At 38.9% G+C, this 18,100-nt stretch overlaps 1 protein-coding gene across 2 annotated transcripts in view; it reads right to left on the bottom strand.

Annotated features, from left to right (window-relative positions):
• The window catches only part of agmo (alkylglycerol monooxygenase), a 152,377-nt gene extending 137,557 nt beyond the window's left edge, over positions 1-14,820 (bottom strand). Inside the window, exons 1-2 of one of the 2 annotated variants that reach the window (XM_007899710.2) lie at positions 14,558-14,820; positions 12,849-12,979 (exon numbers count right to left, since the gene is read on the bottom strand). In XM_007899710.2, the coding sequence (XP_007897901.1) occupies positions 12,849-12,979; positions 14,558-14,680 (254 nt within the window). In that variant the 5' untranslated portion in view covers positions 14,681-14,820. 2 annotated transcript variants of the gene reach the window in all.
• Positions 14,821-18,100: the final 3,280 nt, after the last annotated feature.

The following is an 18,100-nucleotide window of genomic DNA, read 5'->3' as shown; positions in this document are numbered from 1 at the left end:
ATGAAGACATTGATTTATGAAGTGAAATGTTAAAATAGTGATGTTAGCAGGTTAATGGGGGAAAATGTTACAATTTTGAAAGCCAAAGAAAAAAATTCAATCTAATAACCGCAATGAGAGTACACCACACCAACACCCTGTTTCAGTATGTTAGCTTCACTGTGTATCAAAGTAACGTTAGAATTGTTAAGGTACTATTTAAAACATCATCTTCTCATGCATTAATCACAAATTGTACACATCTTATTTGAAGCAAAATTCTACTTATTAGAACACTGCAACTGTACTTATGGATACTATCTTCTATATGGTTACAATTGGGGATACATTGCTGTCCATGCTGGATTTCTGATTACGTAACACGTTTAGAATTATCAAGTATTCCTTTGCATTAAAAATGTATGTATATAACAGCTTCTAAACAATTGTTGCTGTGTCATGATTTCATTTGAAGCATTACCTTGGCAGAAACGCCGAATAGGAATATGGGAAAACTTTAAAAAATACATTTAAAAATGCAAACGCCCCTTCACGATGAAGTAAACATAATTATTCATCAGCCAACAATAATAACTCCAGTACAGAATAAAACTAAATAAATAAGCACAGTGAACCAGCAACTAAAGTGTAATTAGTGATCATGTGTTGGAAGTCATGCTCTTTTTGCAGCTGGAAGTTTGTACATTTGTCTTGCAGATGTCTCTACATCTGGAAAAAATCAGAACCTGAGGAAATGATAATATGCCACACTGTATTTTTTCATATCATGGTGGCTGATTGGGACTAAGATCAGCTGGCATTGTTTCCTCACATTAAACACCCAAGCAAATCAATTCAGAACTGACAGATCTTCCACAAGCTGGAACATCAATTGATCCTTTGGGCACAGCTTCAGTAACACAATACAACAAAATTTACATTCATATAGTGCTTTTCATGTCGGCAGAATGTCTCATAGTGTTTGACGAGATGGGGGTGGAAGCCGAGGAAGATTGGTTGGGGGGTGGGAGGGTGAATGACCAAAAGCACAGTTAAAAAGGTACATTTTGAGATGTTTATTAAACTTGGCTCCTGAATATTTCATGGTCAGGAGATTATTAATAAGAGAAGGCTCTCATATAGGAGAAAAAAATGCTGAATATAAAAAACTTATTAAATATTTCAGTTTTAACTGAGAAGGTGTAACTGCAAGTAGTGTGGTGGAGACTGGGGAAATAACTTAACAGAAGATGCTATTGCATTTTTAAGAACAAATAATAATATTCCTTGCATTTGATATGGAGTCTTTCATGTTAGGGGGAAGTCTTAAAGCACTTCACATGATTGACTGTAAAGTGTAGTGTCTGTCTACACTATAGACAAATTGGACAACCAATTTGCACAAAGCAATGTGACAGCCATAACGTGAATGATAGTAAGTGTAACTACCAATGGTAATGACTGGGTAAATGTTATTGCTAAACAGATAGTAAAATTTCTGCAAGTCTCATTTGTTCAGTGAGAATTGGTCTTGACAACAAAGAATTCTTTGAACTTTGCAAATTGCTTTTCTTCATTTCTTCCCCTGTTTTACTATTTTGTTTCTAGAATGTATTCTCTCACAGAAGAGGAATCTCAGATGTTTCAATAATAACAAAAAAAAGATACTTCAGACTGAATGTCTGAAAGTGCTTAACATATGTGATATTTCTTAAATATGCCAGTCGTTCTAAATAAATAGATAGGACATGGGTAAAATTGTTTGGACACAGCTAATTCTTTGTACAGAGAATAATCAATGACTGAAACAGGTTGCCAGGAAAGGTGGTCGAGACCAGGACACTAGATTCATTTAAAAAGCAGCTTAATGCAATGATGGGGGTGGTAGGATGAATGTTCTGGAGGAATGAGATTAGGAGGGCCTTCTTCATCCAGGCCGATCTTATAATCTCGTGAATACTGTGTTAGAAGGTGCTGTAAATTTCATCAGGTCAAGGAGAAAGATAGATTAACATTGTGAAGGAGATTTAGATTAATGGCCAGAGGTATTAACCTGCCTTTTTCTTTTAGGGAGAAAGGTGAGTTAGGGATGTTTACTAAAAAATGGGCAAAAATGTATGCATTAGGAATTTTTGAAGACTATGAGAGAGAAAGAAAGGCAAAGAGATTTTGCAAGAGCATTTTAGGGAATAACGGTGCAGTGTCTGAAGCTGGGCTGCCAATGGTGGGACAGAGAGAGTGAGCAACAAGTGATATACCTACATAATGCTTATATATTGTTTGCAATAGGATTGCAAATCAAATTATTTACTTAAATTTGTCATTAGTTCTGAACAGTGCTACACAATTAACCAAACCAGGTGTCAGCCTGGCTTAGTTCGTAGCACTCTCGCGTCTGAGTGAGAATGTTACGGGTTCAAGCTCCAATTCAGGACTTTGAACCCATCATCTAGGTTGACACTTCAGTGCAGTACTGAAGGTGTGCTGTAGTGTCAGGGGTACGATTCTTTTGGTGAGGCGTTAAACCAAGGTCCCTTCTGCCTGTTCAGATGGATGTTAAAGATTCTATAACACTATTGGCCAAATAAATTAATTCCTTGGTGTCCTGGCCAACACTCTCTAAAATAAAATTAGCCTTTGGGTAATGGAAACCTTGGTGTCTCTCCTAAAATTGCCCTTTGCAACTCTTTATCTTTGTCCTCTTATTTTACTGTTTTGGGGTATATGGGTTTACTTTATCAATCCCATATAAAATTATAAACACCGCTCTAAAGTTCCCTCTGAGTGTCTTCTTTTAAGACTGAAGAGCCTTAGCTTGTCTAATTGTTGCTGATAGTTCAACCCTCTAATACCTGGGATCATGTTTATTGTTCTCCTCTGTCTCTGGAGCCTGAGCCACCTATTTATGTCACGGCAACCAGAAATGTTCTGGTATACAGTTTCTGAACTCAACTAATTTGGCATTATAGCCCAGGATCCAGTTTGCCTTGGTTGACAAGGTGAAAACACAATGAGATATCTTTTCTTTCCCCTTGCCAACTGCTGTTCCTCAATCTCTCACTTTGTCATAGAGTGTGAGGCAGTGATAACTGATGCACATGGAGGTCATGTGTTTCTTGCTTCCTATAACTAGTGCTTTGAATTCATTGAATTTAACTTCATTTGCCAATCATCACCTCATGTGCATACCCTATGAAAGACATTTGGTGCCTCCTCTGATTCAACAGTTCTCTCCAGCTTGATGTTATTTGAAAATTTATTTACATTTCACTAGGTCTGCAAATCCAGCTAATCAATATATAATGTATCCATAGAACAGAAGGGGGTCTCAACGCAGACACCTGAAGCACTCAACGTAATACTTCTCCTCATTTTGACTTAGCTTTCCTATCATATGCATAGTTTGTGATCTAATTTGTAATATTTCTGAACAGCATGTATTAATAAGGCGTCTCAGTTACTTCCAGTTAATGAAACAATTTGTGTGACTAGTGATTCTGTGTTATAGAATCCCATAAAAAATTACTGCAATTTAGAACCCATTTGGAGCATTTCACTTCTCGTGTTCTCTGGTTTGTATGTGCCATCTCTCCAATGTATTTGGCTGTGAGGTGCCCAATTCTTTCTTTTATCCAGTTCATCTAATATCTGACTCCCCAGCAATCATAGTTTTGTTTTGCTTGCTTCCTCTCCCAGGTCCTTTGTGAGCTTGCTGTGCTCCCAGTTGATTAACCATCCAGATTTCAGTGGTCTGTATCCAAGTTTAAAGTTAAGAAATCATCTGAACATATATCTATTCAGTATGTACTCGTCAATTGTTGGGCGAGCTTTCAGGCATTTAGCCCCCCCTCTCTGGAATTCCATTCCAGAGCCTCTTCATTCCTTACCTCCCCACTTGTAACACCCACCTAAAGACATATCTTTTCGAGTGTACTTTTTGACTATGCTTTTGATCGCTTTTCCTGCCATCACCCTCCTCAGCTTCCATCCCTCCTTCCCCCCCAGCTCAGGTGATTGGGTGCCAAGTTAACACACTTCGAGACATCCTACTGAAGTAAAAGGTGCTGTATAAATGGGGAGATTTTGCTTTGTTAATCAAAATGTACGTCTAAAGGGAATGTTTGCCCAACCACAGATTTGTTCTATTTTGAATTGAATGGAAAAAATGGCTAGTTTAATAGGAACCGTTTACACAGGGGACGATGCTTCATAGCTACAATTCTTAATCTGATTCTTGCAACTGATCCATTATTAGGTTAACAGATGTAAGAACAATGAAATCATGTTAGATGCAGTAGGTGGTGGGGGTTGGGGGGTGCACAAGTGCTGCTTATAACCAACATAAAAACAGGAACGACTACACCAATACTTACCATATGGTGGACAAAATTGGAATGGATTAAATGGGGTGAAGATTGCAACATGTGTATTTAGATTTTACTTCTGCAACTTTGAAGAGCTGTCATTGCTTTCTCTTTCACATAAAAGTGGGAATAGAAATGCCACCTGTGTCTAGGTTTACTTTATTTTCTTAGCATTTCAGAGCATCTAGAGTTTGGCAAATTCTTAAATACTCATTTTGTAGCCTTTTTTATAAGTCTTTTTGAAGACTATAGAAAACTAACTTCAATCTACAGTAGACTGCAATCACTAATTTATCAATTTCTTGGAGTATTTCTCAAAGGTTATATACCTCTACTCATCTACATGTATCCACAAATTCAATGTACAGTGCAGCCTTTTTTATAGCTTGCATCAGTACATCACAGGTTCAGGTACACATAACAACAACTTGCATTTACATAGCGCCCTTCACATGGGGTAGGCTCTCAGACCACTGAACAGTGGCAGAGTTTGACATTGAGCCAGGGAGAGAGGAGAGATGACCATAATCATGGACAAAAAAGAATGTCTTCAGATGTGATTTGAAAATGGGTGAATAGTGGGCAAAGCAGCGAGATTGAGGCAGGAAGTACTGAAGATTTGAGCAGTAGTGGCTGAAGGTACAGTCGCAGATGGTGGAGCAGTGGGGGGCGCCAAAGGCCCAAGTCAAATGAGCGAAGAGGACAGAAAGAGTTATGGGTGTGAACAGGATGCAGAGGTAGTGGGGTGCTAGGGCATCATGTGAAGCTGATGTAACACCTTGGATCCCAACTAGTTTGAAGTTCTGCTGGAGATATTAGATCAGTGATCTTCATTCTATTGAATGGACAAAACGTACACTGCAGTCCAATCTTTTATACTGGGAGACTGACAATGCATCCCAAAAAAGATTTACCTCCACCATGTTATTTTGAGAAAGGAGCAAGTTCTGTATGAAATCCCTGGAGGCTGGAGCTGATACTGCAGTCAAACCGTACATAATATTTGACTGCTTCTGATTTGTGGTGGAATCGCGCTCGGAAGAAATTTGACTTCAATCTCTCTCATCTATGATCGATTCTACTAGTTTTCAGGTGGAATTATTTCCTTGGAAATAATTATAGTGGCATTACCTCCACTGAGTATGGATTTACTCAATTAAGTGAACATTACAGATGTCATAAGCTAACTAACACTAAATCCTTAACCTACTTCTAAAGGAAATCATTCCCTGAGCTGATACAGCAATATAGTATGCCCTGTCTATAATGTGGTTGCATATTACAGACTCCAACTACAACCGTATAACAAGGCTGTACTACTCACTTTGCTGTTCACTGGATGCTGCTCGCACCGATTGACTGTTGTGGTTACCTACATAATTACATTCACTTTGTTGTTAATCAATGGTATTTTACAAAGGGCTTTGAGTGAAAGCTGCTATGTAAAGTGCTCCAAGGCACTATCCCACATGAAGGGCACTATAGCTGTTATTGTTGGAAATGTAACTTATTATTTTAACAATCAACATTGAGATGGCATACAGTAATTGTAACGTTGTCCTCTATGTGAAGTGTCCTTGAGGCGTTCTACAACCTATTTCATGTTTGAATGCATCTTATGAAATGTTCAGTTCTATTCTTTCTACACAAGAGAACTATCTTGCATTCAAATGTATGATGTGCATGGAATGAAAAGGAACATACATTAAAAAAAACAGACCATGAAAACACTGAAGGTTTGACAAAATATTTTGTAACCCTTTCGGATTTGGATCTGGCCACATTCTCAGTTCTGTGGAAGTTGATCATTGGAGCACAACTTCACACAACTTTTAAAAATGTACTGTACTGGGTACTGGGATATTGGGTTAATAATTATTGAAAGGAAGTGACTCCTCCCCATGATCAGCGTAGTTTATCTTTTTCCACAAACACACACCACCTTCCACCCTCCTGCCACAGCCCTAGTGCAATGCAATACTTGTTGATTCTGAACATAGTTTACTGAGAAGTAGAAAACGTGTTATTATTTTGCAATCCATTAGTAGCAACAACCATTCAGAGTTTAACTTCAAAGCAAGAGTTATCGGAACATTGGCTTCCAAATGTCCTTCAACTCTCATTTCTCAGAATAGCAACCCTTCTTTCAGCAGAATGACATTGTCCATTTCTCATGCAATCTAACCTCTTGATCTCCCACAGCATCAGCACTGAATGTCTGCCAATTTTCCAGCAAATACGAAAATGCTTTGAGTGTTGGAATCATTCACAGAGCATTAGATCGAGATTTCCAGACCCCATTTAGTATACGGCACATAACAGCCTTCAGCCAGTCAACAGATATGTTCATCCTGTTTGTCTGAGCTGAATGCAAATTCAACCCAGCTTCCATGTTAAAGGATGGTATTTTGACAACTATATTGCCATGATGCTGAGTACATTTTGATATGGATCAATAACTACATTTAGACACCTGACGATCCTTGTACAGCAAGGTTTGGTGTCATCCAGATGTAGAAATTACAAGCAGATTGTTGCACCAGTTTAATTAACTAATCTTGTATCAATAGACAGCTGCTAACTAGACCTCTGCATGTGAATGAAATAACCTCAAATCAATGGAAATAACAGAAACAATGTATTTCACATGCAAATATAAAAATTATGAACTAACTTGGAAACAGCCATTTCCTCCACCTCCCTTCCATCTCTCTATACCCCACCTTTTATACTTTGCCTCTATCTCCCCTTCAGCTCTATCTCTCCACTAGCTCTCACAAGAAATCCACCACCTGCTCCCTTCACCCTATATCTATCCAATTGCTCACCACTTAAGTACTCCTCCTTGTTTTGGAGTGCACTCCAAAACACTATGAGCTTGAAGGATGCTATCCTTCAAGTTGTTGTTGTTGCTGCTTTGATATTGATGACTTCAACTTCTCTATATCCTCTTTCAAATCCACCATCATCACCCCTCCTTTTCAAAAAAAATATTTTCAACCATTCCAAACTATTACCCTTGTCGGAGTAGAAGGAAAAAATATCACCTATCTCCAGTCTGCCCTTTCTCTCCAAAGTTTTGAAATATCTTGTTACCTCCTAGCTATAATCCTACATCTCGGACTGGGGTTGCCTGTGTCTCCCAGTCTTTCATGACCTCTCTGGAGCCTTCGATGTGGTCAATCACTCCATCCTTCTCCAACATTTTACCTCTCTGGTGCTTGACTCCACAGGTTGTTAGTTCCAACTCTACTTGTCTCATTATCTTTATTGTATCTCTTTTCATGACTTCTCCTCCAACCTCTACATGGTCACTTGCGGTGCTACTTTGGACTCCTACCACAGCATCAAGCTGCTTTTTAAATGCATCCAGTGTCCTGGTCTCAATCTTCCTGGAAACTGGTTCAAGTTGATAATTACCTTCCAGTTAAAGGAAAGCTTCCTGGTGCCTGTCCTGAAATTTCTCTTTGCAATTCTAAACCTGTGTCCTCGTATTCTACTTTCTTGGTACATCCGAAACTAAATAAGGAGTCTCGGTCTCCACTTGATTCCTATTACTCAGTGGATTTACTTCACGTCTTGCTCTACATCTCTATGATCGCATGTGGTCCTGCTCCCCCTATACCATTGCCATTATGATAACATAGATTTGCTTCATATCAACCAGTCCTATCTGCTCACCATTAGTGCATGAGCTTTCAGCCACTTTTCCCCCACTGTCTGGAAGAATCACCCTAAATCCCTCCATCTCACCCCCTTCCTCTGCATTCAAAACCTTCTAAAACCTACTTTTTGATTGCATGTTTGATCACATCTGTCCTACACCTACAGCTTCCCCCCACTACACCTTCCATCTTGTTGACTTCCCACTCAATCCCTGTGAAGCACATCAAAATGTTTTTACTGCATAAAAGACACTATACGACTGCAAGTTATAAACATTATAGAGAATCACACTTTTTTAAAATTAAGAAATATAATTTTTAAAGCCTTCTACATTCATGTCTACCTACTTGCCCAGGATTTTACTTCCAGGGAAAAAAAGTCAGAGTTTGCTGAGGTAAGTGAGAAAGTGATCCCCTTGCAGTCAATGTTTTTATGATACAGAGGAAACGGTATTTGTGGTGTGAGCACTTTGTAAAGTACTTAACTCTGAATATGTTCCACAATATCAGCCAAGAGGATCCCCATCTCCACATCCGGCATTGTTATTGATGCGTTAGATCTATTAAATGTATTTCCAGACTCAGAAAAGTTTGATTTTTTTCAACCCACTCCTCATGTGTTTTCACTGAACACAACAGCAAAACCTCAACAGGACTCCCCAGCGGCCCCACCTGTACCATAAGTGAAAGAAACTCTCACATCTGCTATGTTGGGGTCAAAACCAGATTCGCAAACCAGATTCAAGCTACTAATTGCAACTTCCAGTTTGGAATATCAGGTGGCAGGATTCGCAAACCGCAATTCAAATCCTCAATCCCAAGCCATCAAAGTCAGCAGAATGATTGGAGAGAAAAACACCCAGATCCTGTCTTCTGCTTGGCAGAATTTTATCAAACTTCACCAGTTTAGGATTTGCAGTTTGCAAATCTTGCCGTGAGTTTCACAAAACAAATGTTGCCATTAATATAATGAATACTATTTGCATTTGATATAACACCTTTCATGTCAGAAGGACATCTCAAAGTGCTTGCAGCATTTTCCGTGAAGAATCTTGATTGTGTCTTTCATAAGTGGACTTGGCAAGCAATTTACATGCAACAATGCCCCATAAACAGCTATGAAGTAAATGACTAATTTTATCTGGGGGATTGTGAGCCAGACCACTAGGACAAATTCTCTTCCCTTTTCAAATAGTGGCATCGGTTATTCAACATCCATCTGAACAGACTTCCAGAACCTTGGTTTAATGTTTCATCGAAGGACGACACCTACAATCATTCAGCACACCCCCAGCTCTGCATTGGAGTGGCAGTCTACACAATGTGAGGTCAAAGTCCAAATATGGGGTTAAACCCAAAACCTTCCATTTTAGAGGCAAGAGTTCTACCAACTGAGCCAGGCTAACACCTCTTATGATTATTAGTCATATTTACAAATATCACATTTTGACCCCAATTTATTTATCAGTTATATTTTGTTAGATAACCTGTCACAGTTCTGCTGTTTCTAATACATCCAACTACAGTAACCACACTAACATGTTTTTTTGTCAACCTGGTTTCTGACACATATGGAAATCCATCTTAAGTATGGTTAGGGGGTTCCACATGTGTCAGACACCCGGCTGACCAAAAAGAATGCGAACAAAGAAAGGACAAAAGGCAGAAGGAAAACAAAATACACTTTCCAATAGGCAGTGAGGCCAATAAAGATTTCTAAAATACTGAATTACTTAAAGAAAGACTAGGCACATGTAACACATTTAGCAATAAATGCTGGATATCAGAGGCATCTTCTCTTTAAACAAATTTAATCCAACAAAAACTATGTAGTTGGCATATCGAAGAGAAAGTTAATCAAAAACAATCCTCAGCGCTTTCTTTGGGGAGGGGAGGGGTTTCTTAACTGAATGTGTTCAAATAATGAAACACATGTTGGCTATGAGGAACAATTGGATTTTTTTCAAACTTATATTATCCAAGTAAAATGTGTATTTCGACAGACTAAACAAGTCTCATAAACGGTTAAAGTCACCAGCTTCCATTTCCTTCAAAGTAATCCTTTTCTAATCTTTCAGTTGTATTACTGCTTAACAATGTAACAAACCCAGTATTTGTCCACTTGGGACTCCTCTACTTGTTAAGACTTGGGCTCACAGGGTTGTGAGGACATGTTTACACATTGAAGTCTCATTGTCGAATCAGTCAGGGTGGTCAACCATCAACAGATTTACTGCGGATCTGCCTGTCATTTTGCCAGGTGTGTCTCCACAGATTCAACCTTGGCAAAATGATTGGACCGGAAAAAATCTCCATTCTGTTGCTGCTCCTGATCTTATAGTTTGGTGTTTGAATGCAGCTAAAAAACAAAATAGCAACTTAATTCAATCGGCATCCAGTGCAGCACAACATCTGTAATTTGAGTCTTAATTTTGAACTAGTTTTCTATATAGAACTATAGACAAACAACTTCAAATTTAAAACCTAATTCAACAATTTGTCAAATTCTGAATGCTGTAAACTGCTACATCAAGAGAGTAAATTTTAAACACAAACAATTTCTCCCCACAAATCTGGTATAAACTGTCTTAGTTTTTCACTTTGTTATTTATTGTTTGCAACAGAGTACACTGTATTGCTAAATTGAGAAAGACACGTATTAGCACTTGGGGTTGAAAAAATTGTATGTATAAATTAGGTTTTATGGTTAAATTAAAATTAGCGAGTTAGCCTATTCTTTAGTAGTTCTGAGTGTAGTTTGTTCCACCCACTGTGTATTAGTGATGAGACTAAATTCATGTTCAAAACGAAAAGACATCGTAGATTAAGTTACAAACACATGATCTGTAGCAGAGGATCCAACGTAATAGTAGATCAAAGTTCCAAACAAACAATTAATACATTAGAAAGAAATGGTGGGAGCAAAAAATGCAACATTTGATGAAGAATTTGATGTGCTAATTATCACAATGAAATTTGCATGTCGCATTTTCACCCCAGTATTGAAATTATATTCTTTTTATTTTCTAGTGGAAATTGTATCTTGTGAATAGGCCTTAGATTTTTAAAATCATTTACACTGCAATTTATTACTGGAATTTTCTTCCGTTCTCATTTCTAAGAAGGACATTTTGTTCCCCCATAAATTTTTACTCACAGAATCAAAATCTGAGAGCTATAATTGAAGGTAACTTGAACTCCAAGCGTAAAGTGTACATTCAGGCTATAAATTTGGAAAATACTTTTCAGGCTGTCTCTTGCCAGGGCTTTTTGTTGCTTCTGTTTTCCAACCATTCTCCAGATGCTGTATATGAGAATGTATCCAGGATAAAAACATTCAAGGGCATGGAATCCATCTTAATTGGTGTGCAGAGAAGTAAGCAGCTGCTGTTCAAGCTCCATATCTACAACTGATGGACAGATTGCTCACTGGGTAGGCATGTGTGTTCATGTTGTGGGTTGGAGGACGGTGGCAATGCTCTCACTCATCTCCCCTGAGCTGTGATGCCCACCAAGAGTTCCTGGTACCATGCCATCCACTTAGTGAGGACTCAAACCTGCGCTTGATAGGTGGCAGTGACTTATTGGGGAGAGATAAAGTAAATATCCTTAAAGGAATTTTGAAATAAATGGAAGCTAATGATTGAATTGACTCCAACGTGACATACTGCTTTGCTACAGAATGTCAGAATAAAGCCAACCCTCTGTGGCATTCTTGAAAGTCTGGTTCCTGAGCCAGAGCTGTCATCAGCAATGCCGCAGGATATTTCTGATGCCAGCCAAGTCAGTCTGCCTCATTGGCAGAACTTGGAAAGGAAGACCAGTCACCGGGGCAGGGTTGCTTCCATTCAGTAACAACAACTTGCATCTATATAATGCATTTCATGCAGGATTGTGGCTCGAAGCGCTGCACAGTGGTGGGGTTGCACACTCAGTTCCGGCTAAACCTGCAGAGCAACGCCCTAACTTGTAAAGTGGGCAAGCAGCAGGAAACTTGCCAAACAGTGCTTTCAACAGCAAGCTGTGCAGTTTTTGCTGGTTAAATTCCAGCAGTACCCCAACTCACACTCTGGGGACCCCAACCCTTGGCTCTTACCAACCTGCACCTAATACTTTCTGTAATTAGGTAAGCAGGAAGCATCCCTCTGGGGAGAGTGTGCATAGACATAGGGAATTTCCATGTGTAATTTGGATACATGGAACGCTCCGTCTAGGTTGGATACTCTTAAGCTTGGTAATGGGTTTCTACATGTGTCAGACACCCAGCTGACAAAAAAGGAGGTTAATTCCTGGGTATGTAGTATTTCCCATCACTAATCTGCCAATACAAATCATTTAGGACAACTACATTATTATAATAATTCATTCTAATTACCTAATTATAATATTGTACACGTATCCTTTCATTTGATATAGAACTCTATCCCGTTGTCAAGTCATCTCAAACTGCTTCACAAGATTTACTCTCAAGTGTTATGACTGTGTATATGAAGGCGAACACAGCAGCCACTTTACACAGTCACTACACTTTATAGTAAATCCTGTGAAGCGCTTTGAGACGTCCTTGTGACGTGAAAAGGATTATATCAGATATAAGGATGCAGGATTATTTCAGAATGCTGATTTTCTTGAATTCTCCTGCTTTCTCCTCCTATTCATGCCCCTCCCACCCCCCACCAACCCCCCCAATTCCACACCTTATTTTGTTACAATGGGAAATCTTAGTTTCATATCCCAGCGGGTTTAAATCAACCTTCATTGGCAAAACATTTGGAAGCTGTTTGCATTATCTGTAATGTATTCCTCAGAGAGCTGTGAAAGGACATATTGCAGCACTTACTATGGAAGCCGAGAAAGGACACCTGCACTGATGGAAGTTAGTGCATCGTTCACTCGATAGGCTCCTTGACCCTCTTTAAGCCAGGTGACCACTAGCTCTATGATCATTAATCCAACAAAATAGGGAGTAGCCTGCAAAAGATAACCAGGAACATTATCAATCCAGCACTTACTAAATTAATTATTGATATCACAACATTTTGTTGCCAGTTAATGAACTGCAGTAAGGCTGTGAAGTTTAATAATTAGAATAGTTTCTTTGCCTTAAATCTTTATCCATAGTATTTAAGTTATAATAGCAGAGATGACATTTTTGTACTGTATTTTCAGTACAATTGTGTGATGATAGACTAGAATCTGAAAAGAATAATTACCACAAACAACTAGGCCTTGCAGATAGAGTGGAAATTCAAGGGGAAATATTTAAGAATAATACCTCTTTTTTTTTACCTCTGCCCTGGTGTTTTGCCCTCCTAGATAGCTAAGCCACTCTAAGCCTCAGTTGGCACAAGCTCATGAGGAGCTTCCACCTTGTATGCGTATTGCTCTATTCAGTACTGTACCAGACAATACTCCTGCGCTGAGTTGCGTTCTTTGGTTAGTTTTGAAATAGAGGGGCACAGAGGTTAAAATAATTAAATGGAAAGGAAAGAGAAGTACTTCCTCTATTATAAATCTAGGCAGACACAGCACTACTGAGAAACACTTCCTGACCTGAAAAGATACAATGCATTATACTGGAGACTCTTCTTTCCCAGGAAATCATCTAAAACCATCTGTGCCTTCATTTCAATATGATTTTCTTAAACATTGAATGGATCATTGTTATACAGCTCAAATTCCTGAACCCTTGCTGTACTATAAATGTTGAGGGCAGTGATTTACATTTATTGCGAGTGATCCTAATGTTAGAATGTAACTACTTACATGTCACCTTATGGTGACTGGCACAGTTTTATTACAATCTCCTTTATAGATCCTCCTCAGGTACCACTCCTCAGTCGTGCTGAGATACCTGGTTACTCGGGTAGTTAATTTGGTGAATAGATCATCACTGTATCTACCCTCCCATGGAACCCCCTCCAACTCTATCATCAAGTAACCTGTATTTCGCACATTATTCATTAATAACTATGATTTTTATAAGGCCTTGGACAGAGTGGAAATTCAAGGGGATATCACACTGTGGAAGTGTATCCTCTATGAAGTGGGTGACACAGTGAGTGCTTTCTGCAGGTAGACCAGATAAATGTCAAAATCTTTTTATGTTGGTTCAGTCTGGTTAGGATTTCCCATTCCCATTTCCTGCTCACAAATGCCCTCAGCTCCTGCTCCCTCAGCTCAATTCAGACGCAGCCTTGCGTCCCCAATGCCTAGAGTTGGATAGGTCCAAATTATAAAGATGTGATACTGAAAGAGTTAACGCCAGCAATGTTATAATCATCTAGTGACATAATTTGTTGTTCTACACAAAACTCTCACCCCAGGTAACAGCCATTTTCATATTTAGTATTATCGTAAATTTTCAGTAACATATTTCATATTTAATAACTTATTTGGTAACGTATTTTATATTCAGCAACAAATGTTTCACCCCAGAAGCTCTGTGTATAAACTACTGTCACAGAAGTGTTTCTATTCTACAACTTGATAGACCAACAGGCCTTTAAAAGAAAGATATGTTGACAGCATTTACTATCATCTCCTCACCTGATCTACGTAGTCAGGCACTTCCTCGATCTCTTTGAACATAGTTTCATTTGGGGTCAAGGCGTAAAACATGAGCCGAAATCCCTGTGAAAGGGACAAATTGGAGTCCAAATACAAGACCATGATCACAAGGAAAATCTTAAATTAAACCCTCGGGTCTGAGCTTCACATTAACAAATGATTTGCTTTCTCTGGTGGGTGACAGATCTTCGGCTGAGATCAAATTCAAATTCTGCACTGACAGGCACGGGCAAGGCAACCCATGAGAATAAGCTATTTTCCGCATGCGTCACACGCTCAGCTGACCAAACAAATGAGAACAAGCAATGAGATAAGCTGGACAGAGTTCATTCCTGAGTAACAAAAACAAGGAATGCATGAACCAGAGTAAACTTTGCTACTATCTTGGAGCTGCATTGGTATCAGTGATATGTCACATGCAGGAGTTCAGGACTGGCAAAATAAATGTCAGTTTAGGCAAATTAGATATGAATAAACACAATAGGAAAGGCTTTCAAATAGTTGCTCTCTGCTTCTGTTTTATTGTAAAAAAACATTAATAAACCCATACTTTATTTAATCTTCTCATGCTTCAAAATAAAGCTTTTCATTATAAAATGGAGAAAATCAAATGAAAGAAGCACAATAATAATAATCCTTACATTTGATTTAGCACCTTATCACTTTCTCGAGACATCTCAAAGCACTTCACAAGATCTATTGTAAAGTGGATTGACTGTATTTTGGGGCAAAATTCATTAATTTTTTATCACCATATTAGATGCTATTATTAAATGTGTTGTGGCCTCTCATCTGTGTCTCTTCAATGAGCTATTAACAAGCTCAAGAAACTTTTTTCTCCGTTACCATGAAAGATGGTAACTCCAGTTTCTAATGGGTAGGAATGTTGAACACAATTCAGTATTGGCAGGATATCCTGAGATTCTGCCCCCTTTTATATGCACAGCTATATTTTCATTAAAATTAGCAAACACTGGAATGTCGGGAACAGAATATTTTAGCAGAAATGCATGCGTTCATTTTAATTTAAATTTTAAATTGCATTTTGAAACGTACTCTTATTCCTGGTGAGGTTATATTTTCTCATTGTAGCACCATTGGCTAGGAAACAGGGTCAGGGTACAGATGTGTGCAGCCTAGAGCTGTCATCTGCACAGTCTGTCTACCAGCGAAATGGTTACCACGGCAGGATGACTGGAGTAAAAATAACATTACGCAGAGAATAATGGATACCCGGAGGGATTACGAAGCACTGATCTCATTGAGAGTTTCACATCACAGCATAAGTTATGTGAGTGTAGCTCCAGTGTGTATTAACAGCTTCACAAAACCTGAAATGAAACCTGTGTCCAAAAATCAAGCCTGTGAATTTAATTTCTTGTCAGTGCTATCTGGCAGAGACCAAAATCCATTCGCAATGTGTAGGCATTCCAGAACCAAAAATTCCACTTTGTTTTAGCCATGTAAGACTATTATATCTTACACTTCAAGATTGCACAGAATTGAGGAAGATTCTTATATTCCGTCTTAATTCAGAAGCCTCTTTTGAATCAAGACTGAATTCAAGAATTTTTCACAATTACGTGAAATCTTAAATTCTCATTCAAAATGCTCTCATAGATTAAGACGAGTTGGAATTTCAAATCTTCTGCTTTCGACACTTCAATCGGGATCATTTATGAATATTATAAGCTCACCCTCAATTGCTCAGATAGTTTATCCAGTGAGTAACTGAATCACACAGACCAGGAAAGTATTGGTCCAGCCAGGGCTCTATGCTGAGTTTTGATCTCAGCTGGGCCAGCAATAATAGCCTCCCTTTGGCTTCAGGTGATAGAAGGGAGAACAACCCACTCTTGATCCACTACTATCCAGTGACTCCAGCTAGAGGGGCATGTATGTGGATGCCAGGTGACAAGAGGAGCAGACTGGGCTCTGGTTTCCCTCATAGATGAATAGTCTGAAAGCACTCACTGTCAAGGTTCACAAATGAAAGTCACTTTAGTGGAGGCACCCAGCATGTGTGAAGCTATATAACCATATCTCCCAGCAGATGTAAAAAGGAATTGAAAACTTCAAGAGAGGAAGGGAGCAGAGATTGATTTAGATGAGAGAAAAACAAATATTTTGATAAAATTTGCATTTAAATAGAACCTTTCACATCTGTAGGACATTGAAAAGTGCTTCAACATTAACATGATCACACCATTAATCCCGATATATAAAATTCACCTATTTGTTCATTGACCTGTTCAGTTCTGTCATAAAGAATTGCAGTCCATTTGCTGGATATGTTTTGCCATTCAGAAATCCATAGTGACTTGGAATCATCCACTTTGCCTTTGTTCGATGTGCTTGAATTACTTCCTTTATAGCAGACTCCAATGTCTTTTTCCTACTATAGATGTTAAACTAACACATCTGTGATTTCACAGGATCACAATCTCTGACCTTTTCTTTCAAAAAAAAGTGGAACATTAATTATTTTCTGTGGTAGAAATAAAACCGAAAAACTGCAGATGTTCGAAACCTCGAACAAAAACAGAAAATGCTGGCAATTCACGATTGGTCAATCAGCACCTGCAAAAGAAAAATAGGTTAAAGTTTTGGCTGTAACCCTTCATCAGAACTGAAGCTATGACACTGGGGAGACCCTGTGTTGGATAGTGGAGTCCAAGTCAAGAAATTAAGGCATTGTGAAGAAGTTAACAACTAACTGCAACATGAGTCCTGTAGTGGAGTGAAGTCCTGTTTAGTGTTTAGAGCATTCGCCTCACGAGCGAGAGACCTGGGTTCAATTCCCGGCAGGGCAAAACGTTAGGCAAGTTTCCTTACTCCACATGCCTCTATTTACCTACCAGTAAGTAGGAACCCGGTTGTTAGTCGATCGGCGGATCGCTTTTCCGGGGGTAATAATTCCTTNAAAAAAAATCAAATTGATCGCTCAAACCACGTCTGTTTGTGGGACACTGCTGTGCACAATTGGCTGCCGCATTTCACCCACAACATTTACAGTCAATTCACTTTACAATATATTTTGTGAAGTGCTTTGAGAGGTCTCAAAGACATGATAAGGCGCTATATCAAATGCAATGATTATTATTAATACTATTATTATCATGAGACAGCAGATTGTCCATTAGTTTGTTAGTTAGTAGCATTGCTGCTTTATAAAGCTAAATAAAGTGCCAATCTTGAAGTTGCTTCAGATCTAGATGTTGCCATTGAAAATAACACCACCATCGTCCTGATGGCATAGTGGATTGACCACATTATGGAGCTCAGTGGTTTGAATCCTCATCTGTACTTATTGCTCGGGCCCCAGTGGGGATGCACAGCAGAGTTACACTGGCCTTGGTAGGGACTTCTCAGGGTTAGGGAGAGGTAAATAACTGCACTGGATGGTTCTTGCACTGGATGGTGGGGATAGGTCAGCTTTGGCTGTGACACACTCTGCATTTGAGCAACCTGTTGACATTCACTGCCAAGGTTCACACATGAACACTTAGACATGGAACTCCA

This window comes from Callorhinchus milii, unplaced genomic scaffold, assembly GCF_018977255.1.
Source record: "Callorhinchus milii isolate IMCB2004 unplaced genomic scaffold, IMCB_Cmil_1.0 Scaffold2, whole genome shotgun sequence".
Classification (NCBI taxonomy): domain Eukaryota; kingdom Metazoa; phylum Chordata; class Chondrichthyes; order Chimaeriformes; family Callorhinchidae; genus Callorhinchus; species Callorhinchus milii.
Note: the sequence above shows the minus strand (reverse complement) of the source record. Positions and strands in the feature narration are given on the sequence as shown.